The following is a 26,703-nucleotide window of genomic DNA, read 5'->3' on the forward strand; positions in this document are numbered from 1 at the left end:
ATTGATAAGTTAGCCTAGAAAGCTAATGTCCTTTGTCCTTAACACACGCTTTTCACTACAATGCCTTGTAAGCAAAGTTACATAGCATCTCCTATTCCGTGCCACCCACATGCTACCCATGGCACCACCACCTTTTTGTTTTGTGAAGCCGCCTTTGTGCACAGCATGCATACATGCATATGAATGTAGGCTATACATACGTAACAGGAAGTGGACATATAACAGTCCACACAGGCAGCAGTTCTACATATACAGAGAAGGCATTCTTCCAATGTACATGTGTGTATGAGAATGCGGGAATGTGTGTCCATGCGTGTGTGTGCGTGTGCGTGTGCGTGCGTGTGTGTGTGTGTGTGTGTGTGTGTGTGTGTGTGTGTGTGTGTGTGTGTGTGTGTGTGTGTGTGTGTGTGTGTGTGCGTGTGCGTGTGCGTGTGCGTGTGTGTGTGTGTGTCATGGTGTGGGTGTGAGTGTTTGTCTTTCTGTTCTATTTCACACGTGTGTGTGTACTTGTTACATGTCTCAGGTCCAAACGAGGCCCCCTGGAGGTCAGCTTCCTCCTCCACCGTACAGTCGCAAGATGTCGATGGTGATATGAACTACGAAATAAGAACAACATGGTGGCATGGATATGGAACACCACCATAGGCCACGGATACAGAACACTACCATAGGCCACGGATACAAAACACCACCATAGGCCACGGATACAGAACACTACCATAGGCCACGGATACAAAACACCACCATAGGCCATGGATACAGAGCAACACCATAGGCCATGGCATGGATACAGAACAACAACATAGGCCTTGGACATGGAATGACAACACCATAGGCCATACCAGAGATTCTCTAGCCATACCGTACAATAAGACAGAAACCATGACCACCGAAAAACAACACGGGACATGAACTATTATAGGTCTCACTGTAGATAGGCCCATAGGCTATTGGCATAGACCAACAGCATGGCAATGGACAAAGAACAAAAATGAAAGTCACATATGTAGATGAACAGCATTAAAGGCCATGGAAATATGGAAATACAACAGCAAAATAGACCATGGACATGGAACAATAACACTAATGGCCATGGTTACGGAACAGCAACAACATATATCACATAGGCCCAATGCCATGAACCCAGAATAACAACATGGGTCACGCTGTAGAACAAGAACATAGGCCATGGAGACAGAATAACAACGTCACCATAGGCCATGAATATGGAACAAAAAGAAAACCAATGGCCATGAACATAGAATAAGCCAAAGACCATGCCCGCCAAACAACAGTGTGGACCATGGAAAGAGAATAACAACAAGGTCATGGATGGCTCAACAGCAACATACAGTACATAAAACAAAGACGTAAAACAACAGCATAGTCCATGGATATAGCACAACACCATCGGCCTGCACTTTACTGCCTTCATCACCTATTTTTATGGTTAAATTATAAATGTAAATAGTTTATCATTAGCTCCAACGAAGGCTTAAATATATACAGTTAATAGTTTACCAGCCCCAGAAGGAGCGAACAGGGTGTTTGGTTTTTGGGTTTTGCCCATGTTGGACAAAATATTGGGTCAAGCTCACCATGTTGCAACACATCACATGTTTCGCCTGGCATCAGTCTTCTTTATTTTCGCGTCCTTTTTGCATATCAACAATGGAACCACCAGGACAATCATAATACTTGTAAACACAAACAACAAAGGGGAAAAGGATTTAAAGTAATAGATCATGCTATCAGTGAACAACACATATTTTAGTGAAGCCCTACTGAATGCTACCATACAGCTTTCTATTTATTTATTTTATATTTATCTGTTTATTTTGTTTAATACAGACTTAATGTTCCTATTACATTTATTTGATATAGTCATGTCTTGACTGTCCAGTCCAGCTTGTATTTGAATAAAATTCGGAGAAACAAACATGGTATTTGACTCTTGTATATGATTTCCTTTTTTCAGTCACACCTGAATAGGAGTTATGTGAATATGAAGGATATTGGGGAGAGTAACTGACCTGTGTAACCGAGATCATCTTGGCATCCACTACACCTGCAAGTTTATTGTAATGATTAAAAGGATGGTTATGATGATGATGATGATGATTAACATTATTTTTGTTGTTGAATTAATAGCACAGGAAGTAGGTTTGTTGATATGTGCACACATAAAAATAAACCTCACTAGAGGCTATTTGTGGAGTAGAGAGAACCCTCTGCCAAAAGGAGTAAATGTTGCTTGTTATATTTGAGTGAGTGAGTGAGTGAGTGAGTGAGTGAGTGAGTGAGTGAGTGAGTGAGTGAGTGAGTGAGTGAGTGAGTGAGTGAGTGAGTGAGTGACTTATAGTGTTTGAGTGAGTCACAAGACTTATTCATATTTTCCAAGGAACCTGTAACCTGTATTTTTCTGTAGGCCTATAATATGAAGGTTGCCTCAAAACATGTCATATGATATCATGTCATATCCTGTCCTTACCACAAGAGGCCATCACCACCCTGCTGGTTGTGGCGTCACTCTCGGAACTCCCCAGCAGCCAAATGAAGAGACAACTTCACAAAAACTGTGGCAACATGAACTCATACTATTCTGTTCCCACAGTCTCGTGTTGTTTTTCCTCAAAACATTTATTTACTGCATTCTTTCATTTAGAAACAGAATTTGGTATTAACTGATTGGTATTTCAGTACCATGAGGTTTTTCACTTTTATAATGATAAGATTTCACAATGTGTTATTGGAACTAACAAAAGTTATCTCGTATATAGTGTGGTGCTAGACCAACTTGCACAAGAATATTTTCACAAACTTAGAATGAGGGGATGGTGAATCCTAGCTAGCTCCAGCACCCAACCAACCAGCGCCCATGTTGTTGAGTGGATGGAGGAAGAGCCCCAGAACCCAGCAAATAGTAGAGTATCATTTATTGGTCCAAGGGGGAAATTAAGGTGTTAAGTAGCACACACATACACACACACCAAGTGTCCACAGTGTCACATGTGCCTTTACTGAGTGGCACTAGACGCCAAGACAAAGTCACCAACAAAGTGTCCAGGAGTGTCAGAAGTTTCTCTGCATAGTACAATGTCCATAGTACAAATACCGAACAGCTCCTAAATGTTACTCCCCGTCCCCGCCCATCATTCGCCAAGTTTTCTGTATATGCATGCACAGTCCTGTGTTCTTTGAATCTAGCTCATGTAGGTTCAAAGAACACATGGATCTTGCTCCAAGTGGTTCCGTGAATCAACTGTCTGCAGAGATAATGTTATCATGTGTAAGCTCCTTCTTGAGCTCTATAGTATTAGTCTTTAGAGATTATGGAAGAGTTAGTTTCAACTGTGTCACCAGAGTTCCCCTTCCATAGAAATGAATCAGAGGGATTTCACCAGACAAATAGCCTATTTCAAAAGATCGGCATATTGTACAGCAATCTTGAAATGCTGATTGTGAAAGGTACAGAAATGATTTCAGCGAACTGAAAAGATGTATGGAGAATCGGGATGACTAGAAGCAACGATGGAAGGCTCGTCTGAGGATGACCTAGAGAGATTCTTGTGTACCCCTGGAATGTAGGACACACACAATAGATCACTAACATACACACACACACGCACACACACCATTCTGTGCAAAGACACAAATTAATCTAAAAGGCAAATCTACAAGTTAATCACCTTCACAAGTCAAACAATGAATGATTCAAATGAGTCATTAATAGGCCAACTACAGTCTGCTGTCAGTAACTTTTGGCTGCCGGACGGCGAGTGACTTTTGTGACGGCCAGACAGGCATGTCAGTGCCACACAAAGCCATGCAAGGTGTAGAGGGCAACTTTTTAAAAAAACCAACGATTTACTTCTGTGTTGTTTGAAGTGCCATGTTACACCAGTCATGAAAACAAGCACCTTCAGCCCACTCAGCAAATATCACACACACAGACACAGCATAACACACAGACACACACAGAGACATGCATGCACGCACGCACGCACACACACACACACACACACACACACACACACACACACACACACACACACACACACACACACACACACACACACACACACACACACACACACACACACAGACAAAAAGCATTGCACAATAGACCACCAGTCATGTCTTTTGGTTGACACACACTATTAGTCAAGAGGCCAGTGAGGGAAAAGAAGGAAGATGAGACTCATACTTTTTTTTGGACATGATGGACAGCAGACAACTGCCTCTTCTTCTTTGTAAGTCTCTCTCTCTCTCCTCTGTTCTTTTTCTGTCCTTTATGTGCCTATTGTTGTAGTTCAGTGTTTGCAGTGTACACTATAATTAATACAGTAGGTAGCCTATAATAAACATACTGTATGTTCACGGTGAAAGGATGTATAATAGCCTATACATATGCTGAAATATGTCTTGTATGAAGGGAGTTTAATAGAGTGGAATAGAGTACAAATAGAGTAAAATAGAGTAGAGTAGAGTAAAATGACTTTTATTTATTAGGACATGTAGGAACATTCACTTTTTACACAGTGAAGACCCTGTTAGTCACTAAGATGTGTAATTATACCGTTTATTCATATCAAAATGCTTAGTTGGTGTGTTAACATTATGAAATCATAAAATTTGGGCATCAACTCTTTCTGAAAAGAAGGAAGGTCCGCACACTGTTGCTGCTCCAGGTTTATTAACACAACGTTTCGACCATGCAGTCTGGTCTTCGTCAGGTCATACACCTGACGAAGACCAGACTGCATGGTCGAAACGTTGTGTTAATAAACCTGGAGCAGCAACAGTGTGCGGACCTTCCTTCTTTTCATGTTTAATCGTGTTTAAGTCCGGCACCTGTCCAATCTGGATGTGCGCGCTCTCCAAAACGCTAACATCAACTCTTTCGGACCATTGAGGGGGCATCACAAGACACAGACTTAATATTGTTTATAAAAAGTGCAGCAATGAGGAATAGGGCGGGGGGGGGGGGCACCACGTGGCTTTACGCGGTCCTGGGTGTGATGTAATGTAATGGTCTTTCCCTCTCATTTCTCTCCCTTCTTTTTCTCTATCTCTTCCCACTTCTTTGTCCTTAGATGTGACTTCATTCATTATCATCTGTGGGAAAACAGAAGGTAAGAATGTCTGTGTAGTGTATGTGTGTCCTGTACACGTGTATGGATAATGTTGGGGTTTCCATTCAAGGAGATTGGCAACAGGGTCAACCCTAACCATATATTGTGCAACGGCCCTAATAGCATTGAAAAGACTCTAATACCATAGTACTACGCTACTATGGCATTACACAAAGTCTTTAATATTACATCATGACTTGGTCATTGCCATTCTGGCAGCAGCAAATCTAGCCTATAACAGGGGCCATGTCTTAACAGGCTAACCTTAATCTGTTGCCTGGGCCTGTGACCTAGCTACCAAACAATTACTAATGGCAGAATTATTTGATGCATTTTATTATTTTGTATTTGTCTGGTAGGTTGGGCTAGTGTCACACCATGGGTAGAATCAAAGATGGTATGTCTTCTTCCTGTATGATATCTGGTTGTGTATCTGTGTCTGTCTGTCTGTCTCTGTGAGCGTATGAATGTTCATAATTGATCTGTGTTCATCCTTGCAGCGGCCCCCACTGCGGTGTTATCTTCAGTCTGTCAGCCTCCTTTCTACTCTGGCGAGTTTGTCACTCTGAGATGTGACATTATGGACTACACCGACTGGCATCTGTACGTGTGGTCGAGGGACAACAAGACCGGATGGGGACGCCACGAAATCTACAACGAGACCGGCTCCACGCTCACCGTCAAACTCCCACATGATGCCGCCTGGTACAGTTGCAGGGGCCAGAGGAACAGCGACCCACACGAATCCTCTGAGAGTGTGGAGGTGCACGTTACATACACAGGTGGGTCAACATTTTAGATGCTGATTCATGATAGCTTTGTCTGGGCCCAGGACTAAATAATCGGAAAAATCATCTTTGTCAGATGAGGGCCTTAGGACTGGGTGGTCCTCATCACATAAATACAGTGGAGAAGGGTAAAAAAAATGTTTCCTGCTTACATTGTGTGGTGATTTTGTCTTGGGCCTGACCAAAGCTGTCAGGGGCTATCAATAGTCAGCTGCTTACCTCTATACTATACCTAATATGTACCATATACAGAAAAGAAACCAACACCACGGATCAGCGCGGACAGAAGATCACCAGTGTTCACAGGAAACGACGTTACTCTAAGCTGCGACATGGGTCAGTCTACTGGATGGAGTTTCTACTGGTTCAGACACAAACCGAACTCTGCTCCTGTTGCCCAGACGGATGGAAACTTCTACAGCATCAGCTCTGCTAACGTGTCTGATGGAGGACAGTACTGGTGCAGAGCTGGCCGAGGAGACCCAGTCTACTACACACGTTACAGTAGTGTGTTGAGGCTGAAGATCGTTGGTGAGTTGTTTTGTCATTGGTGAATCATTGGGTTGTAGTCAGTCATTGTGTTTGCAATATTGAAATCTAATTACTGTATGGTTAATGAAATATAGAAACTACAATGACAAATTATAGTACAGTAACAGTGTAGATTTGATTAGACTTAGTCTGGAAACGGGCATGTAAGGCACGTCTGTTGACAATTTTTTCTTTTCTAACCTGTACTTAACATATTCTTTCTCGTGCAGAAACTCCAAGGGCAGTTATAACACAGACACCCAGCTGGCCAGAGCTCTTCAGTGGGGAGAGTCTAAGCCTTGCATGCGACATACCGGGACTCCACAGTCCACACTGGCAGTACAGCTGGTACAAGAATGGCAAGGAAATAGGCCGTAGTCTAGAACCAGAATACACCATCAATGATGTCATGGAGTTCCATGGTGGGAACTACAGCTGCAGGGGCATGGACAAAAGCAATTTACAAACGTCGGAGTTCAGTGAAGCCATCCGAGTCATAATATCAGGTGAGACAATGACTGACAATGGTGAGAAGAACACTTGCTTAAAACTTGGCTTCTTTCATTACGTAGAGGTGCATTGTGTAGGATGGTGGTCAGAGTAGATATTGCAACAATGCTGCTCATTGACACTGTGCTGCCCCTTGCCAAATTTGATCTTTCATGAATATTTTCTGAATAATAGACAAACATTTACTAGTAGGACGAAAGTAAAAAATGTCTTCCTCTGGAAATTCAAAATGGAACACATGGAGAAGATCCCCCTTTTCATGTAAGAAAGGTGCCATTTTACTGGTCATAATGAATACTTAGAATTGTGAAAAAGGTAACATTTGTGAATGTGCAGCATAAGGAATTCGGGAAAGATACTGCTGAAAATATTGCACAGTGCACCTTAAATGTGACTTGGATCAGGACTGATTGTCTCAGGCCACAGGGCCACCTCTTCTCCCTGGGCCCGGAGACAACTGACCCCACTGTCCTCCCTTGTCTATTTCCCTGCCTGAGTGAATGACAATCTTCACATATTACTGTATATAATTGACATTTTACGGTATATATGGATTGTAAATTGATAAATAATAACTCAATATTACAAACTAATTCGTAATACATCTGCTTGAATTTTTGAATATTTTACTGTTAGATAACTGTTAAGGAATTGCTATTACAGTTAAATTGTATACAACATTTTCTCAACTTAACTAAATCAAACAGAAAAACCCTGTCCAGTTCTCAGAGGACCTGCACAGCCCTGGCTGACTGAAGGAGACTCAGTGACTCTGAGCTGTGAGGTCAGCGGCTCCTCTGCAGGCTGGACATTCCACTGGTACAAGACTGCCCCCTACAGGCCTGGGTTGTCTTTTGTCTCTCAAGGAAACGGGGGATATTATTTGGATCTCTTGGACAATGAAGGCAGCTACTATACGCTCAAAAAAGTTACTCTGAGGGACTCTGGAGTTTATGTGTGCATAGGGAAAAGGGTCCACTACTACTCATATTTCAGCTCTCCTCAGCCAGTTTGGGTCACAGGTAAGATTAACTTTTAAAAATATATATATTATTGGCCTTTTATGTCTTTATTTGAGCTGGGCAGTGACAGGAAATGAGTCGGGAGATAGAATGGAAAGATCAGAAAATGACCTTGGATCGGATTCCACCCCGGGTCATGGGGTCAATTCGAAACGGAAGGCAGTGACTTGATGACTCTTCTCCTACATAAACAGGTCACTGATCAGATAGGTGAAGTTAGCTGATGAAGCGGCCATTACGAACGGCACTAACGATTGCGCTGCCTTGTGCATTTGATGTTACGGCCAAAGAAAGTGGATCTAACAAGAAGCGTCATTTTGTTTCTTTTCCGGTATCCACTTTATGTCGGATGAACGCTCCTTCAGGAGACCTTCGGTTAGGAGACCTTCGGAGTCCTGAGGTTGAGAATAAATTAAGTCCCCTTAGCGCTGTAGATGGCGGTAGCGCACGTCTTGTGCAAACACCTCAAAAAGAGAAGAAGAAGGAGGGGACAACGCCCCCTTAGGAGACCCAACTTGAGCACACGCTTTTGCATTGAGTGGGCGTGTTTTGCGTTATCTTCCTCTTATCCAGTATTTTTGGTTACGGCGATTATATGGCAGGAGTTACGTTAGCACTTGGCTTACGCAAGCTATTTGAATGGTGAATGACCGTCAGACTGCGGAATCATAAAATAGGCTATAAATAGATCTAGCGCATATTTAGATACTACAATGTTGATTTATCCCTTCAATTCTCAATATCTAAGTGTCAGAATAAAGAGTATGATAAGGTAGTAGCTAGGGTAGTAGCCATGTTTGTTTTTCAGGTTTCCGGTTGGGAGGGAGGTGGCGCACAGCATTTTGGGTACAAGGCAGCACAAGTCAGCATCTGATGCTGCCCTCAAATATCCCTGTTACGCCCACAAATGCAGTCAACTGCCAAGGGAGGAGATAAAGCAATTTTTTGTTTCGATCCACACATGACTCGATGTCCAGTTAGCTCACTGGAAGTACAGCTGCCTTCCCTGTTTCGAATCGACCCATGGTATGACTCCTTAGCCCACTGAGCCACGGGACCCCCTAAGATGAACTCTTTTTGGAACAGCTGCAGCGCAAATACTTTTTTAGAGGCTGCAAAGACAGGCGTTCAAGCTTTCAAAGTTAGTAGAGCTTAGCACAACGTCTTCAGAATGTTCCTGCCAAACTGTTAAAGGTGCTCTGTGTAAGATGGTGGGTAGAATAGCTATTGCACCATGCTGTTCATTGTAACTGTGCTGTCTACCGCCAAATAAAAAAAAACATGAATATTTACTAAATGATGAGCTAATTTTTACTAGCATGATCAAAGTATACAGTAAGTTTTGCAGCTAAAATTAGTCAATTCTGGAAATTCAAAATGGCATGGAATATAATGGTGATGGTCATGACAAAGGTAACATTTGTGAATGGGCAGCATGACTTCTTAAAATAAACTACTAAAAATATTACACAGTGCCCCTTTAAATCACTTTGAGTTGATGGTATGACTATTTAAAATTTGCTTGTGTTTAGGATTTCTTTCCACATCCTCAGTTATCGTCGAACCCAGCAAAAGTCAATATTTTCCATATTCCGACCCTCTTTTGGTGAGCTGCGAGGAATTCGGTCCCCCCTCAGCAGAATGGAGACTACGCTGGCTCTCAGAGAAGGAGATGGGTGAGAAAAACGAATGTCCCTCCCACTGGACAGGTGCGGGCTCCACCTGCAGCACCAGTTCAGCATCTCCAAAAGACAGTGGAGTTTACTGGTGTCAATCTGAGTCTGGAGAGCAGAGCAATCCTATCAACATCACTGTGCACCGTGAGTCAATGATCATATTTTATTTCAGCTATTATTTTCTTTTCCAGAATTATTATTTTTATTGCTGCTGAAACTGCTAATATATATATTTTTGTTTCTATTATTATTGTTGTTGCTGTTGTTGTTGTTATTGTCTGAATTATTTGGATTGAGTTTGGAATATTTTGCATTGAGTTCATTGGATGTATAATGCTTAACTCAGCCTCTGTTAGGCTATATTACTAAAGGCCCTGTGCACTGTCGTGATGATGTAGTGCTATGGTAGAAAAGTGTTTTCAGTGACTATTACAACGTTTCAGCGGTAGAAAGGTGTGTGTTAAGGGGCAACCTGCATAACGCATTCAATTTACTTCATACAGCTGGTAATGTGATCCTGGAAAGTCCTGTTCAACCAGTTACACGGGGAGATCCTCTGACTCTGCGCTGCAGACACCGCCACTGGCCATCAAACATCAGTGCTGACTTTTATAAAGATGGGCTACTCCTTAATTACTCCAGCACAGGAGAGATGACCATCCCTGCAGTCTCAAAGTCACATGAGGGCCTCTACAAGTGCAGAAACCCAGAGAAAGGAGAGTCACCAGAGAGCTGGATCACAGTAACGGGTAAAGCTTGGGTTAAATTATATACCAAGACTTTGTGAAAATGGGATTGTATGCGATCCAACTCGTCGTTTGCTGAAGAAAGTCAACTACATCATTGCAACATTGCTGTATCATTTCCAATGATTTTGACACCAGATTAAGACTTGGGCACATTATCATTTTAACAGCAACATAAACAAGTTTAATAGAAAAGGCCAGGCCATAACCCTGGTGACTTTATTTTATAGAGACATGAGTTTTTTTTAAGTTCCAGTGTTAACTTTAAAGAGACGATATGTGATATTGTGATATATGTGATACACAGTAAAAAAAGAACTGTTGTTTTTACGGTAAATTGCTGGCAGCAGTGGTTGCCAAAGTCTACCTTTAAACAAATAACGGTATATTTCCTTTTTACATTTTACGGTAAGATTATGGCAGCAGTGGTTGCCAAAGCCTACCGTTAAATAAATAACGGTATTATTTTTTTTTTACATTTTACGGTAAAATTATGGCAGCAGTGGTTGCCAAAACAGATTGGACAGATTATATTCAGGTGAGTTCAATTATAGAGTTACAATCAGACAACTGATTGGACTGATTATACTCAGGTGAGTTCAATTATAGAGTTACAATCAGACAACTGATTGGACTGATTATACTCAGGTGAGTCCAATTATACATGTAGAGTTGCAATCACAGACAACGGATTAGACTGATTCTACTCTTTGGAGTCCAATAAACATCAACTTAATTAGATACCTAAATAAATGTCCAATTGCCAGATTGTCTAGTGCAGGCAGGTGGACCAGTCTAGTATCATCAATGAAGGGTATGCAAATCCATTCTTTATTTAAAAAATGCCTGAAAATAACCTTAAGGAAAATGAAGGCCAAAGCTAGCGGGGCAAGCAAGCTAACAAACAAGCTAGTTAGCAAGCCACCATGCAGCCACCCTTACAACGTGACCTGCTAGCCGGGTCGGCTAGGTGAGGGCAGGCCAGCAGCCGGCCAGCCGGCCAGCCGGCCAGCCGGCCTTACAGCCAGCCAGCCAGCTAGCTAGCTAGCAACCAGTGAGCAGTACAATGCAACAGTTCCTGTTTAAATACATGTTCAAGTGAACCATGTGACCCGAGTGATGAAGCATTTGGCAGGTGCAGGCAGTAAGTTAATCATTGCATGACAGCCCTTAGCACTCAGGTGAGGTCAGGAATTGATTGATAGATTAATTTGGATGGGGTAGAATGACAGTTTCAAATAGACTGGGATACTTCTAAGAGCTCAAGGGATTACTGTCCCAGGTAGACTTTTTCAGATTATACTAGCCTATAGGTATATTTTACACATTAAATGAGGCTAAACTGTAGGCTGTTACTGGAGAAATAATAAGTTACAGTGAATTACTGCACAATGTGCAAACTGTTGTCATTTGCAGTCCTTAACTGTTACACAGTTTATTCAGTTGCCAGCTTCATTGTTGTCAAATCTACAACGTGGAGGCACCTGGAGCCAAGCAGACAGGCAATATGTTTTCTGTGGAGTAATTAATATTCAATTCATTATAACCTCCATTGCTATCTGTTAGGTAGGAGGAATGCAAAAAAAGATATTCTGAATTTTGAAGAGGTTTACTGTGTCAATTTGCCTCTCAATCGAAAACTCTGATGGCAAAGCCTCAAAGTCCAATAAGGGAAAAAAATATTGCGGTTGAGAATTTTTCGCAGGATGAACTACAACACATGCAGAGGGTTGTACTCTAAGTTAATACTCATTGATGGCTACTAATCAAATAGCGTGTTGACATCAAACTCTGCCTGTTACAACCAGCCTATCAGTGGTTTGACAAGTTACACCTGGAACAAGTGCAATCACAAGAGATCTATTGGACTAAAAGAGGACAAAAAGCCCAACACGACCAGAAAGAGCACCTACTTTTTGTAGTATACACAATGTGAAGAAAAGCAGAACAGAGTTCTTTCTCTGTTGATTCACAATTTGGTTCACTAACAGAGGATTGAGTTTGGTTCACTTATAGGGGACTCAACAAAAATGGCTGCTCATGTTGCCAAAACATTTGAAAATTGGGGAGGCATGTTTTTCATAACTCTCAAGGGAGTTAAACATTAACTCTCTAGTTCTCTTAGCTCAACAACTCGGATCCAGAGGAGTCAAATAACACTCTGTAGTGTTGCTGCAACTCTTGATGTTTAGATTTTGGCTGAACACCAGTCTAACTCTGATCAATCGAACTCTGGCAATTTTGCTGTGTACATATGTGTACACCAGTGAAAAATAAAGTCATGTACCGTTTCTTGACTACTTCATCTTCACTTAACGGTATTTTCCAATATTTTCTTTTCAGTGAACAGTTCAGTATTTTCTACATATTGACACCAGTGAAAAAAAAAGTTATGTACCGTTTCTTGACTACTTCATCTCACTTAACGGTATTTTCCAATATCTTCGTTTACAGAGAACAGTCCAGTAATTTCTACATATGACACCTGTCAAAAATAAAGTTATGTAGCGCTTTTTGACTAAATAGTGGCTTGCCATATTTAGTACAGAGATAAACTGTTTTACATTTTACGGTCACTGACTGTCGCAATTTGACAGTTTTTTGCCGTAATTTCAACAGGCATTTTTTACAGTGTATTTGTGATATACAGTATGTGATTGTTGTTGGAGAATCCATGTGGGAGCTTTATGTCTAGTGAAATACTGTCTATGCATGTAGTAAAATGCATGCTCTGCAACATCAGTTCTGATGTATAGAACTTTTGGGCCTGTATGTTACTCACTATCACCGATTCAGACATATACTGGAACAGCAAGACAGGACAGGTCTGGGTTTGTCATTTTGCAGGCCGAATCTCTTCAATGCTCTGTGTAAACTTTGATTGGTTAGGAGGACATGTCAGTAGTAGTATTATTTCTTGACACACAGTTAACTGTTGCATTACTCTTCAAAACCACACACATATCACAAAAGGCTCTTTTCCACTGCCAATTTTCTGGTAGGCCTACAGCTCGACATGGCGCGACTCGGCCACCACTTTTTGCTTTTGTATTTAGGCACGACAGAGGTCAATTGTAAAGCAAAAAGTGGCGGCCCAGTCGAGCTGTAGGCCTACCAGAAGAACCGGCAGTGGAAAAGAGCCTAAGGAGTACCTCTAAAGATACCACTTTGAATTCAGACACCCCTTTCATTTACACATCTGCACTATTTTCACTCCCGTCCCATCCCGGTCCCAGAAAAAAAATCCCATCCCGTCCCATCCCGGACTGGAGTAAAAGAAACAAATCCCATCCCGTCCACTCCTGAAAATAATGTTTCCCAATCCTGCCCACTCCCACTCAAAATCAATCCCACTCCCGTTTCACCAAAAAAAACTAGGCTTTTTTAATGAAAAAAATAAGCGAGCATTCCCACTCCCTTTCATTTGTATTCCCGCTCCTGTCCACTCCCATTCATCTTTATTCTCGCTCCTGACCGTTCCCATTCATCTTTAAAATTTTGAATCCCATCCCGCGGGAATCCCGCGGGACCCACGGGAATTCCCAAAAAATGTCATCCTCTACTGTACTGTATGCAGTGGATCCATGCAGCATACTTACAGTACATACATGTACATACACTAATTACCTGTGTCAACAGTTCGTCCTTCACGGTCCTGTAAGGAATCCACCCAGCGCGTGTTGTACTGGACTGCTGTGGGCCTGGTGGTCTCCCTGGCCTTGCTCCGACTCTTCATTTGGCTGTGTTGCTTCAAGAAATCAAGAGGTAAACTCAATAAGTGGTGGCAAGCTACGTTCAGACATTCAGTTGTTAATTAATGTACTTAAGCTGTTATCATCCTGCCTGAGGGGGAAATATATATATAATTGATACATGTCTTGTTTCTCAACAGGGCTCGTCACACCAGCACCAGTGAAGTAAGAATTTTTATTTTAGCAGACCTTTTCACAACATTAGCGTATACTGAGCACTTGTCAATAACTGGTATGTCAGGGAGGTAGAAATCAGGATATTCTTGTTAATGAATAATATGGAGAAAAGTAAAGGATCTCTAGTGTCAATAGTATGCATTTCACAGAGTGTGTAAACTTGCCACGAGGTATGCTTTAAAATTTAGAGCTCTATAATACATAATATATCCTGGGCAATTTTATTTCTAATCTAATTTACAGCTAATGGCATGTTGTAATATCAATGACGCTATACCTGTCACAGAATATGCAATATCACCTCCAACTATGTGTAGTGTAGTACTGTATAACTGTTAATATACTGTACAGCAGGCTATTTAAACAGAAGGAAAATGTTCTTCCGAGACATGTACAGGCTCTCTACTATACATTGCAACTGCTACCAGCAAAAGCATGTCTAACGTGTAAGACACCTGTCATAGGATGTGACATATCACCAGGGCCAGTGGTGTAGTCTATCTTTTTTTTGGTGGGTATATTGTATATTTGAGCATTTTTTGAGGTAGGTATACTGTATATACAGTCATCGGAAAAAGTTTCTAAATAAGTTTCTAAATAATGGATCAATCAATTTTAAGTGGGTATACTGACATCCCTGAAATGTTGAGGTGGCTATACTCTGTATACCTGACTACTACACCACTGGCCAGGGCTGGTTTATCCATAAGAGCCAGTGGCACAGTGCCCAGAGTCACCAACCATTTGCAGCCATTTAGGGGGACACACCACAAGACACAAACTTAAGAAATATTGTTCATATAGGGGGCACCTGTGAGGCGTAGTGGTCATGGGCGCCACAACGTCTAACTGTAATACAGCCCAGCATATCACCCCTACCCATCTTTTATAACTCTACCCTCCTCTAGTGGTCAGCAGAAGCAGCACACGCCCCAGAACCAAGACGGAGGTCAACCTGCAGCAAGCGATGGCGCCTATTCAGAATACTATATGACAATGAAAGAAGGTAGCCACACTTTAAATTCTTCCAAAATTGTTTTTTAAACAAGAAAGTAGTATTGTGATTTTTTTTTAAGATAGCAAATTTGAATTGTCACTACTTCGACCATTATTTGTTGAAATGAATCTTGAAATGTAATATCTAACATTGTTTGTATTACCTGCACATCCCATTGAATATGATTGTCACAATTTCTCATGATATGGGATGCAAAATATCTCTTAATCAACCTTGATTTCCCTTTCAGCTGTAGATGACACCCATGTCTATGCTAACATCAACCTGAATACACAACCTCAGCAAAAACGTAAGTTTACCACTCTTCTGCCATACAAGTCAAAATCAAATGAAGTTTATTTACATTTTTATTTTTACATTAATGTTACATTTTCAGGACAAGATAATGATGTATTACAAAAGGCGCAATGGCATGAAAATGGTATGTTGTTTGAATTAGCAAAATTGTATACAATAGTATGAGCCGGTCAATCAATTTTCATACATACACACATACATACATACATACATACATACATACATACGTACGTACATACATACATACATACATACATACATACATACATACATACATACATAGTTAAATTACATCCCAAGGAAGTTTTTGAAGGATTTGTTGGTTGGTTACTTATTGGGTTTGCAAAAAATATTGTAGTTGTGTTATAGTTGTGAGTGTATCAACTGAATGTTTAATGTGTGATGGCGTATGATGCAACACGTGTGGATCAAGCTGATCATTTTTTGGTGAGGAGTTGAGCAGCCCTGGTGGAGGGCTGCGCTCATTGAGTGTTTTTCTACACCATTTCAATAATGCATACTTACTCATTACATGGCATGTATTTAATCTCTCTAGAAACCAAGCATGTGTATGAGTATGAGGACATGGCCGCGTTGCCAGATGCTAGAGGAGAAGCCGACAACTGATAGCTGACTGGCAACATGAGTGGATGGATTAATGAACAGGAAACAAGTCCGCATCAACATGTTTTTAATTATTATTATTATTATTTGTATTTTTATTACTCTTTTTAAGGCTTTTTGCCTTTATTTTTGACATGTGGAGGAGAGACAGGAAATGAGTGGGCAGAGAGAGACGGGATAGCATTGGCAAACGACCCAGGTCGCCAGCGTAGTAACCCAGTGCCCTACCGTTAGGCCATGGCAGGTCCTAGGCACATCAACATGTATACATGCCTAAACTGTACATGTTTTCCTTGATGCGGCAACTCAAAAAGTCTGGTGGTGAAAATAATTTAGGTGCACCCAATGTCTGAACATATTATATGAAGGACGAAACGATTGCAGAAAGTCTGTGGAACTGAATTCACAAAAGTCACAAAAGTTTCAGGTCTTTTTGGCTGCTGGAGATATGAGGATGGACTAGACCTGAAATGCTCGTCATTCAAGTTAAGTTAAGCAGACTTTCTGTACTTTTGTTGACCTCAGTGTCATTGTTCTTAACATCAACCATTGTGTGGCGGACTGCAAAAGTGGTCGGGCGAGTCACAGCCTTGGCACAGTAATTAATAAAACTTTTAATCCTGCGTTGTGTTTCTCAAATGAACAGGCCTATTGAGGGGAGTGCTGTGGTGCAGCACGCTATTGCACCTATCCATGTATACACACTCACTGATCAGGTCAGGGTTGCCAGATGGGGTGGTTTCCATCTGCATGTATTTGTCGATTTTTTTTCATTATTATTATCGCCATAAAAATAAATTGAATATAGTTTAAATTGGGGAGTGGGGGGTAGGGGGGATTAAGTGCCTTCAGGTGGATTTTGAGCATTTATTGGGTTGGAAATCAACAGTCACATCTGGCAACCCTGCCTGAGGGCCCTACTGTTTAGCAACACACTCATCACAGACTTTTCTTTTGTTTTGTCCATAAAACTTTCCTAATGAGAAAATCTTTTCTAGATTCTAAAATATTTATAATTCAAACATAATAATTATGAGGTCAACCCACTGTATGCATAGGCTATACATGTGTCTTTTGGCATGAAATGATGAAATGAGTGTCATGGATTTTCATTTCCATAAATATTTTGCATTTTCTTCTGTTTTTTAATATGCTGTTAATGTAATTTAATGCCATAATGTATAATTTCTCCCTCTCTGATGTATAATAAATCTACGCTATGTATTACTTAATGCTTGGTTTTGCTAGGGCAGAGCGACTTGATTCACTGTTATTGATTACTGTCAGTGTGCTCTTTCAAATGTAGGCCTATGTGCGTAAGTGTATGGGGAGCTGTTTGGTTAAGTGTGGTTAAGGGTTTAGGACTATGATTGCAGTAGAGGATATTGGCCCATGACTCAGGATGTCATTGATGTTGTGTAAAGGCAATTTCATAAAACAGTTACTCAAAGCCTCAATAACCACTTCTCAGTTTTGACTGTCTGGGACAGACTATCACACAAGCATGTGATTACAATATTCACAAAATTGAGAATTCTCACTATGATGTCACAAATATAGGCTTACTGCTGGGTTTTTAAATAATGATGATGAGTGCTACAGAATGTTGATGTGAAATGTCGGAATGAATTTTCTAACAGATTCTAATAAACAAACAAACAGACAAAAAGCAAAGCACTGTTCAAATGAACTGAAGTTCTGCTGCTAATTTGAATATCAAAGACACTTGATTTTACACCGAGAACAAAACAAAACTTTTGCAAAACATGTAGTGAAATGAATTAATGACTATGAAAAAAAGAAACAAAACAACAACAACAAAACAAACAAACAAAGACATGTGTCTGTGTGTGGGTGGGGGAGTGGGTGTTCTCTCTCTAGCCCTGACTTCTTTCATCTCATCTAATAGCTATTCGAAATATTAGTAGGTAATTTAATAGAAATCTGTTGTAAAATGTAAATAATGTTATTGTCATTCAGTAGGTACATCAAATAGATGACAAGGCCACAAAGGTGCAACGAGTAAAAAGGTGAAAAAGTCTGAAAGCAACTAATAATGGACAAAGTATTTATGACCACTTATGACCACAATGGAAATAAGTCTTCTGACTTTTTTGTGTACATCCCTGTCTATTTATCCCTTTCAATGTATGGTTATTGTTGCTGTACAATGTTTTTACATCTAATAGACTAAATTCATTCATTCATTCATTCATTCATTCATTCATTCATTCATTCATTCATTCATTCATTCATTCAAGTAACCTACATTAAAATGAGCTATAAACATTTAACACAGCATGCTAGTGATATTGCATGTGGGTGCGCATTGCTGTGGGTATTGTACAGTTAAACAGCAACAGTGATGGGGTAAGACAGCCTACTCTTATTAATATTGCAACAATAGTCACTACAGACTTTAAAATTGCATAACTACAGACTTTTTTCTTACAATTTTTGAAATGTGTGATAAGTGTTAAAGTGACTAAAAAAGACTGAAGAACAGACTATTATTTTCAATTAGGCATCGTCATCACAGTGCCTTGTGGCTGGGTTTTCCCCTCCCCAGTTTTATGCTATATCATATTCTTGGCTTTTCTGTACAGAAAGATACATCTTAAATATGCTTTAATTGTATCTCTTCTTTAAAGGTCAGTTGCATTTGTAGGATGTGGAAATGTCCTGACTGCTGAGGTGATCTTGTGCAAAGGCTTCTGCAAAACATATGCAAGTGGGAGGCACTTGGTGGTTTTGTGGTGACAAATGGAAAAGCTATGCAATTGTTTAAAATGATCACTTACAGAGTAGCTGTCACTATTGAAATATGTTACTCAGTGGTAGTCATGCAAAAACATGCAATATCAAGGGTCGCTTTTATTATTAGGATAGTGCAGTAAAGAATTGGACAGGAAATAAGAGGGGGGGGGGGTGACCTCGGGACGGCATCGAATTGAACACTGGTGCAACAGTGCAGTGCTCTACCGTCCGAGCCACGGATGTGGCCGTAATCATATGACTTTTAAAATATGTTTGTTGCATTGTCTATCTACTCTATCTCTACAGCATCTATTCATCTACAGTATATCTAGAGCGATATCTCTTCATCTATCTATGTAGATATGCGTCTGTCTGTCTTATACACCCCCAAAAAGCACACAACTGGCACCCACCCCCACTACCACCAACCCCCGGCACTGAGGCACTACAGTATAGGCCTATCTATCTGTCTCTATCTGTCTGTCTAATACACCCTCAATATACACACAACTGGCATTTGCTGGTTTCATCAAGTAGCCCCTGTTCTGAGGTCAGATGGATTCTTCCTCTTTTCCATGACGTCACACACCAGAGGCAGGCGCTGCCATGCAAGTCCTGAATCTGCTCACAAAGAGCGATTTGGGGTTTAGTGATACTTTGTTGGGATCAGGCAGAGCTGGGCTTGAACCTGCAACCTCCTAGTTGCCGAACAGTCACCTATACCACCTGAGCCAGGCACCATAAGCTCAACAATAATTAGCCAATAATGAGTATAATGTCTATTGTTGTTTGCATTCAATTTAGGTTTACACTTTTTTACTGTGTATTTGTATGTACAGCATGTGTTATTCGTTAGTTAGTTAATTAGTTAGTTAGTCAGTCAGTTAGTTTGCTTTTTTGTTTATTTGTTTGCTTGTGCTGTACCACTGTGCATAGCCTACAGGCTGGCTATCTGTCAGACAAACAGGGGAAGTTATCTGAAGTTTGGCAAGGTAGTTACTCAGTAAGCAGAAGTATTTCAGATGACGAGGGACGACAACATGGGGCTCAGTCGACTTTTTATGCTGCTCTGTAAGTCTGACAAACATTGTTTCTATATTCAGAGTGACATACCATGAAGGACTGGAATACTTGTCTGTGTGTGTGTGTGTGTGTGTGTGTGTGTGTGTGTGTGTGTGTGTGTGTGTGTGTGTGTGTGTGTGTGTGTGTGTGTGTTTGTGAGTGAGTGAGTGAGTGAGTGAGTGAGTGAGTGAGTGAGTGAGTGAGTGAGAGAGAGAGAAAGAGAGAGAGAGAGGGAGAATAGATATTGAGAGAGAGAGAGAGAGAGAGAGAGAGAGAGAGAGAGAGAGAGAGAGAGAGAGAGAGAGAGAGAGACGTAGGCTATTTCCTGCTGTTCAGATTTTTGGAATGAAAAAAAAATGTAATTGCAAGCCTTGCAAATGTCATTATTTGAATAGCTTTCAGGTTTTTACTTTATAAATATATTTATTTATTTTCAGTTTAATATTTCAAGATTTTCTATTAGCTTGCAAGATTTCAGAACATCACATTCAAACAAGAAGAAAAAAAAACACTAATACAGACTCCATAGGCAAACATGAAAATTATTGAACATTATTAACATTGACGTTATGAAGTTGGTTGACATGGCACAAAAGGATCTCTTTGGCGCAGGCTCCCATCTCTATGATGAAGTCCGTGAAGGAGTGCATATCCTCCCATCGGAGGTGGAAGTGCGCTTAGCCTGCCCTTTTTACAGACAGGAAGCCACAGGGGATGGTGATTGGGAAAGTGGAGGTGGAATCAAAGTTGACTTGGGCTGAGCAGCAGAGCAGAGTTAGACAAGATTTAAAATAACAGATATTTTATATTGCATAGACATTTTATTTGCTAGGAGAAAAGAATGCATTAGTGATGTAGAGGGAATCCCCAGTTCTGCATGACTCTGTGTGATTGGATACAAGGATATCTGTTGTGGGAAGGGAGAGAAATTGGTTGTATAAATGAATGATGTTGGCTGAAACAAAATAGAGTGTGCGTGTGTGTGTGTGTGTGTGCGCGCGCGCGCGGGCGTGCATGCGTGCGTGTATGTGTGTGTGTGTGTGTGCATGCGTGCCTGTGTGCTTGTGTGCATGTGCATGTGCATGGGCATGCAAGTGCCTTTGTTCTTTCTCCTTACTGAAGTGCTCTCTAAGAAAGATGTCACATTTTTTCTTCCAATAGTCTTGACTGCCAACATCCCTTATGGCTCAACAGAAGGTAAATAGTAAATTGTTTAGTGTCCTATCCCTAATCCTGTTTCAGTCATAGTTGTGACAATAAACAATAGTGTTGTGTTTCAATAATTGTTTGATATTGGGAGCGGAGCAGCAACTTCTGGGTCTTGGGTCAGTTCCAATGGACCCATATGACACTCTAGTAGCCTCTTGATGTTGATGTTCAGTCATTTTTTAAATCAACAAATAAATAGTAAGTGTGGTGAAGTATGCGTGCACGTTTTATTGTGTTATATGTTTAAGCTCAACTATTCAGATTATCCTTTGTGCTGGGTTTCACTGTCACAGCAATCCATATATTTCTTTGGCCATGATTTCATGATGAAGTAAAACATGCTGTATTAAAATATAGTACCTATAGGTCTACTTCTTTGACATTTTTGCACTGTGCTCTTTCGTAACACTATTTGACGTGGTCTACATAAGAGTATTGTGTAACCGCCATGGGATTGACATACTGTATGTCAGGGACATTAATGACACATCATTGGTGTTAATGACTGTTCAGAAACCAAATCACACATTATGAACAGTCATGACACCTAAATAATATTAACTATGTTCCAAAAACCAAATGACACATTCATAATAGCAGTCATGATTCATGAATGTCAATAATGTGTCAGTAATGTCCAGTGGTGTAGTCTAGTTTTTTTATGGTGGGTATACTGTATATTTGAGCATTTTTTGAAGTGGGTATACAGAATATATTTGTGCTATTCAAAACAATGGATCAATCAATTTTAAGTGGGTATACTGAAATCCCTGAAATTTAGAAGTGGGTACTCCGTATACCCGTGTTCTACATAGACTACACCACTGGTGTCAACTAATCTAATCATAAGAAACATTGGAATGAATCTCGTCTCGAAACCAAACATGACACTTTAATGTGGACCATGTTGACTTAAATGTTATTTTCTCTCTCTCTTTGTTCAAAGACGATTACAAGGCTGTCCTGTCCAAGGAACCAAACTGGACACTCATGTTCACAAGAGAGACAGTTTCCTTCGCTTGCAGCATTACAGGAGCTAGCAGTAACTCTTACTATAAATGGGACAAGACTGATAAAGACAGTGGAGCCACCCAAGGAATGGTTCCCTGGTCAAAACAGCAAGTTTATAACATCAGTTATGTGTCAAAGACAGATAGTGGGATCTATACCTGCTCAGTAGATGTCTTCGGTGATGGAAAATTCACAGAGAGTAACCCAGTCAATCTCACGGTCAGAGGTAGGATTATATTTTCTGGGATTATCTAAACACAATTGCTTTTAATGAGTAGGCCTAGTTGACACAACTGCAAGGAAACCAATGTGTTGAGTTGCAATGCTTGTAGTTCTTGTTTCATTTTTAAGGACCACTCAAGTTTAACTTTGCATTTGGTCTGGCCTAGCCAAAAGCCGACTGTTGACTCCGTTAAGCTAAGAGGAGTTCCGAATTCAAATAAAAAATCATATTGTGCTTTATTAGCATGACTGTTACGATATAGCGTCGCAAAAGCATAAAAATAACAAAAGTGAGAATAGTGTTACCAATCAGTAACAGACTTTGCGGGTGAGTTCTGTGTCACCACACTCAACTGTTTGTTGATTGGATAGGAAGCTTTCACCAGACTAGGTGCATAGCCAAAAACTTTGGGTGGAGTACATAGGATGGCGGCGCCAGGCTAGGTCTGGCCTGCTCGTATTGTCAATCCATTTCTTCAAGGGAGATCCAAAGGGCGTGTCTGGCTCCCATTCATTAAATGCCTCTCTTCTGTATGCTATTGGTTGAAGCTACTGTATAATAGATAAGACCACCCATTTTTTCACTCAGCTACTAACTTACTGGTGAGTCATTGCCTTCAACACATCCATAAAGCTTTTGGAAATGCTGACATTTACCTCAATGGAGTTTTAAATATTGTACAGTAGTATATCATGTCTGGCTATTGGCCAGACTAAATGAGTTTACGAAACCTTGTGCAACATCACAGGTATGGATGGTCACAGACTAACTTGAGTTAGCCTTGATGTAAGGTTTTTCTATACCGTCTCCTTTTGAGAGTTAACTGGTAGCTCTTATACAAAGTTATCTATCCTTAATATTTCCTTAAAAGAGGCAATAACTATTAAACAAAAAAATAAAGTGATATTATGGACATGCACATAAAGCAGGCTGAACAAAAAGAATTTAGTCAAATGAAGGAGACAAGAGCATACATTAGAAATTCAGTGAGGAGAACTCTTTTTCGTTACAACCAACTCAGGAAAATGGGGCTTAATGTCTCAAATAGTGCACATATCCTTTAATCAGGTGCCTTTCTTGATCTCTTTAGATCTTCCACCAACGCCAAAAGTGACCATACTGTCCCCTGAAGCTCCCTACTATAAGGGTGACAAGATTACTCTCAGCTGTGACATAGCAGAGCAAACAACCTGGGCTGGGTATTTATGGTACAGATATCCTGACCAAATGAATAGTACAAGCAGAAGCATCACCATCTCTCTACCTGAAGGAAATAGTCAATACCATTGTACTGCACATAGAGGAAACCCACCATTTCCGTCCTACAGGAGTCATGATGTTACCATCTCTAGCCGTGGTGAGATCATTGTGTACTTATATTAACCGTGTTTTATACCTTTAATCTGCTATGCTTTTACACATATCATCGGCTTCAATTTTTGTTAACCACATTGAACCGACTGTATGAAATGTGCTGTTCAACTAAAATTATCTGTCGTGCCTTGTAAATGCAATAGAGTAAAGTAGAGTGTAGTAACTTATAATAATAATAATAATAATAATAATAACGTTACTTGTAAGTTTTACAATGTATGTTTTCAGCATGTCAATATCTGTCTTTCCTCACAGCCCTACCACAATCCACATTAAGTGCCAATCTTCAAAGTCCCATTTTCATCGGAGAGACAGTCACCTTCACCTGCGCCATAGAATCTGCAGGTGGCTGGAGTTTCAGATGGTATAAAGGGGCGAATGAAATAAAGACGTCTCCATCCCTTTCGCTCAGCTCAGACGGCAGCGTGTTAACTATTCAAGAAGTTCGACTTTCAGATCAGGATGATTATCGGTGTGTAGGAGAGAGAGCCGACCAGAGGCCTGCTCACTCAGGCACCAGTAACAGTGTCCATTTACAAGTAATCGGTGAGTCTAGTTACCTCTTGCACCGAGAGTGGGAGAAGGACTACTGCTTTTGGGTTGTTTCCTTTTTATTGTCTCTGTCTATTACCTATGTTAGCTATAAAACCCTACTGATTGAATTTGAATGGAAAAAGGCTCCAAGTTGATCCAATTTACCTATAATTAGTTCAAGTTTAAGGTCAAGGGTAAAACATCGTTGATCGATTGTCAAATTGTAAGGTTAGGTTTAACTTTAGGGGTAGGCAACAAACTTCTGTTGCAGGTTTAACGCCCTAGTTCTGGCCAACTGAGTATACAGATGGTGTAACTTCAATCTGCTCATTACCGTGCCGTGCCGTGGCAGCGTACCGTGATCATTACACCCTGTGGCCATTCGGAATGCGGGGGGCAGTATAGCACCGCTTTTGCCAGAGCCGTATATAGAGCAGCGTCTGCCTGTGCTTCCGTGCTTGTCCGTCCCCCAGTTTTAGTAGTAGGCCTAGTAGAAATACAGTCAGCAAATTGCATGTTTTATTTAGCATTGGGCATTTGATAGGGCATTTGATAATAACACAAGTGTGAGCCCTAAACAAGACCACCATGTGAATTTAAACTCGACTTTTTTCTGTCTTGCATTCACCGTCTCCCAATCCGTCCCTAACTTATTTCGGCACTATTCAAGCCAGGAACGGGTATCCTCAGGATACAGAGTTTGCATACCTACTACAATTTGAACCGGTAAAGACAATTAAAACCGAGTCAATCAGACAGGAACACCAATGTAATTAAGTGTGCCCCGTAACGCCAGCATGAGAGAGATCGAATTTTAAATTTGGCGGCGACATTCTGTCTTCAAAACTGGGACCATAGGCCTATTCAACCGTTTCCACAACCTCACTGATCACAGTTGCTTCATCTCTAATGCCAGGGCTAAGAATAACGAAAATAGCCAAACAGAGTAGGCTAATAAACCGTTATGGAGAGACTGAGGAGACATGAAATCAAGCGGCGGAGTTCGGACCATTTTGAGTGGACCGATGTCGCTTGCTTTGTGTAGCCCTATCAAGCAAGCCTGTCTGTCTCATTTGTGCGATGAGCACAAAAACACAAATTGAACCACTCGTATAGTGTGAGTCAAACAGACATGAACAACATTGTAGCCTAATGAAGTAGTGCCCCGTCATGTCAGCATGAGAGAGGTGATTTTACATTTGGCGACGGCATTCTGTCTTTAAAACTGGCGCATGCCGCTTCCCCTATTGCAGGCTGATCTACACTGTCGTTACCACAAAAAACAAGGTATCACAACCTAATACTATTACTAGTCTATAGCCTATATCTGGTAAACAGTAGGTTGAAAACGGGGTATTAGGCCTATTGGTGCACTGTTTTTTTGCGACGCAGAGTAGGCCTAATCTGCTTCAGTGTAGCTCATTGTACGTTGATCCCTCCCTCAGTTTTAGGCTACAAGTGGAAAGAGTCAGCCAATTGCGCGTTGAATGTAACATTGGGCATTTGATAATAACACAAGCGTGATCCCTAAACAAGACCGCCAGTCGACGGTGTTTTGTTTTTATTATTCTGTCCTGCATTCACCGTCTCAATTCCGCTCCTAACTTATAAGTGATGACTGTTAATTATTTCTGCACTAGCCTATTCAAGTCAGGAACGGATATCCTCAGGATAGCCTACGGACTAATAGGTTGAAGACGTTTTTTTTGTATTGGTGCTTGTGAACATTTCATCCTTTCAATGCACTGTTGTGCGCGATTCCGGTTAACTGGGGATGTGATTGACTGCACACGTGACAAGACATCTGTTACACCAGGTGTGGCTAATCATATGTGATTAGGACTGCAAATTCAGTTGCTTCGGTGGAGATGCGAACCAAAAATATGACTGGGGAACTATGACTCCTTCGGAGGCTGGATAACCTGTCGCGCCACGACATGTCACAAAAGGCTGTGCAGTCCCGTGCACTGCACTGCACTGCTGTAACCCACCCCCTCCCCCACAGACAAAAAGTTCAACACCTTCTGAAAATTTTAGCCGCTTTGCATTAAGTTTTCGAGCAGACACTTGTCCACGGTGACGCAACATCGAAAGAGAAAAGCAGAGACTGTTCACAAATAACTGAATAAAGATTTCATTTAAAAAAACACAGCATTTGTATGAAAATGTGCTGGGTGACCACACTGCCTAGGCCTATCCAGATGCACGTATAGCAACAATGAGAAAGAGAGGGAGAGACGGAGAGAGAGAGAGCGAT

The 26,703-nt window shown here is 40.9% G+C and overlaps 1 protein-coding gene across 1 annotated transcript in view; it reads left to right on the top strand.

The window, feature by feature from the left end:
• The window catches only part of LOC134437306 (basement membrane-specific heparan sulfate proteoglycan core protein-like), a 65,789-nt gene extending 41,188 nt beyond the window's left edge, over positions 1-24,601 (top strand). The window contains exons 14-29 of the mRNA XM_063186797.1: positions 524-545; positions 5,097-5,135; positions 5,636-5,917; positions 6,176-6,454; positions 6,685-6,960; positions 7,672-7,986; positions 9,540-9,806; positions 10,166-10,411; positions 14,048-14,173; positions 14,301-14,325; positions 15,246-15,343; positions 15,585-15,644; positions 15,732-15,776; positions 22,251-22,541; positions 23,629-23,737; positions 24,553-24,601. Of these exons, the coding sequence (XP_063042867.1) occupies positions 524-545; positions 5,097-5,135; positions 5,636-5,917; positions 6,176-6,454; positions 6,685-6,960; positions 7,672-7,986; positions 9,540-9,806; positions 10,166-10,411; positions 14,048-14,173; positions 14,301-14,325; positions 15,246-15,343; positions 15,585-15,644; positions 15,732-15,776; positions 22,251-22,541; positions 23,629-23,737; positions 24,553-24,601 (2,529 nt within the window). The remainder of the gene's footprint in view (positions 1-523; positions 546-5,096; positions 5,136-5,635; positions 5,918-6,175; positions 6,455-6,684; positions 6,961-7,671; positions 7,987-9,539; positions 9,807-10,165; positions 10,412-14,047; positions 14,174-14,300; positions 14,326-15,245; positions 15,344-15,584; positions 15,645-15,731; positions 15,777-22,250; positions 22,542-23,628; positions 23,738-24,552) is intronic.
• Positions 24,602-26,703: the final 2,102 nt, after the last annotated feature.

This window comes from Engraulis encrasicolus, chromosome 21 (genome assembly GCF_034702125.1).
Source record: "Engraulis encrasicolus isolate BLACKSEA-1 chromosome 21, IST_EnEncr_1.0, whole genome shotgun sequence".
In the NCBI taxonomy this organism is placed as follows: Eukaryota; Metazoa; Chordata; class Actinopteri; order Clupeiformes; family Engraulidae; genus Engraulis; species Engraulis encrasicolus.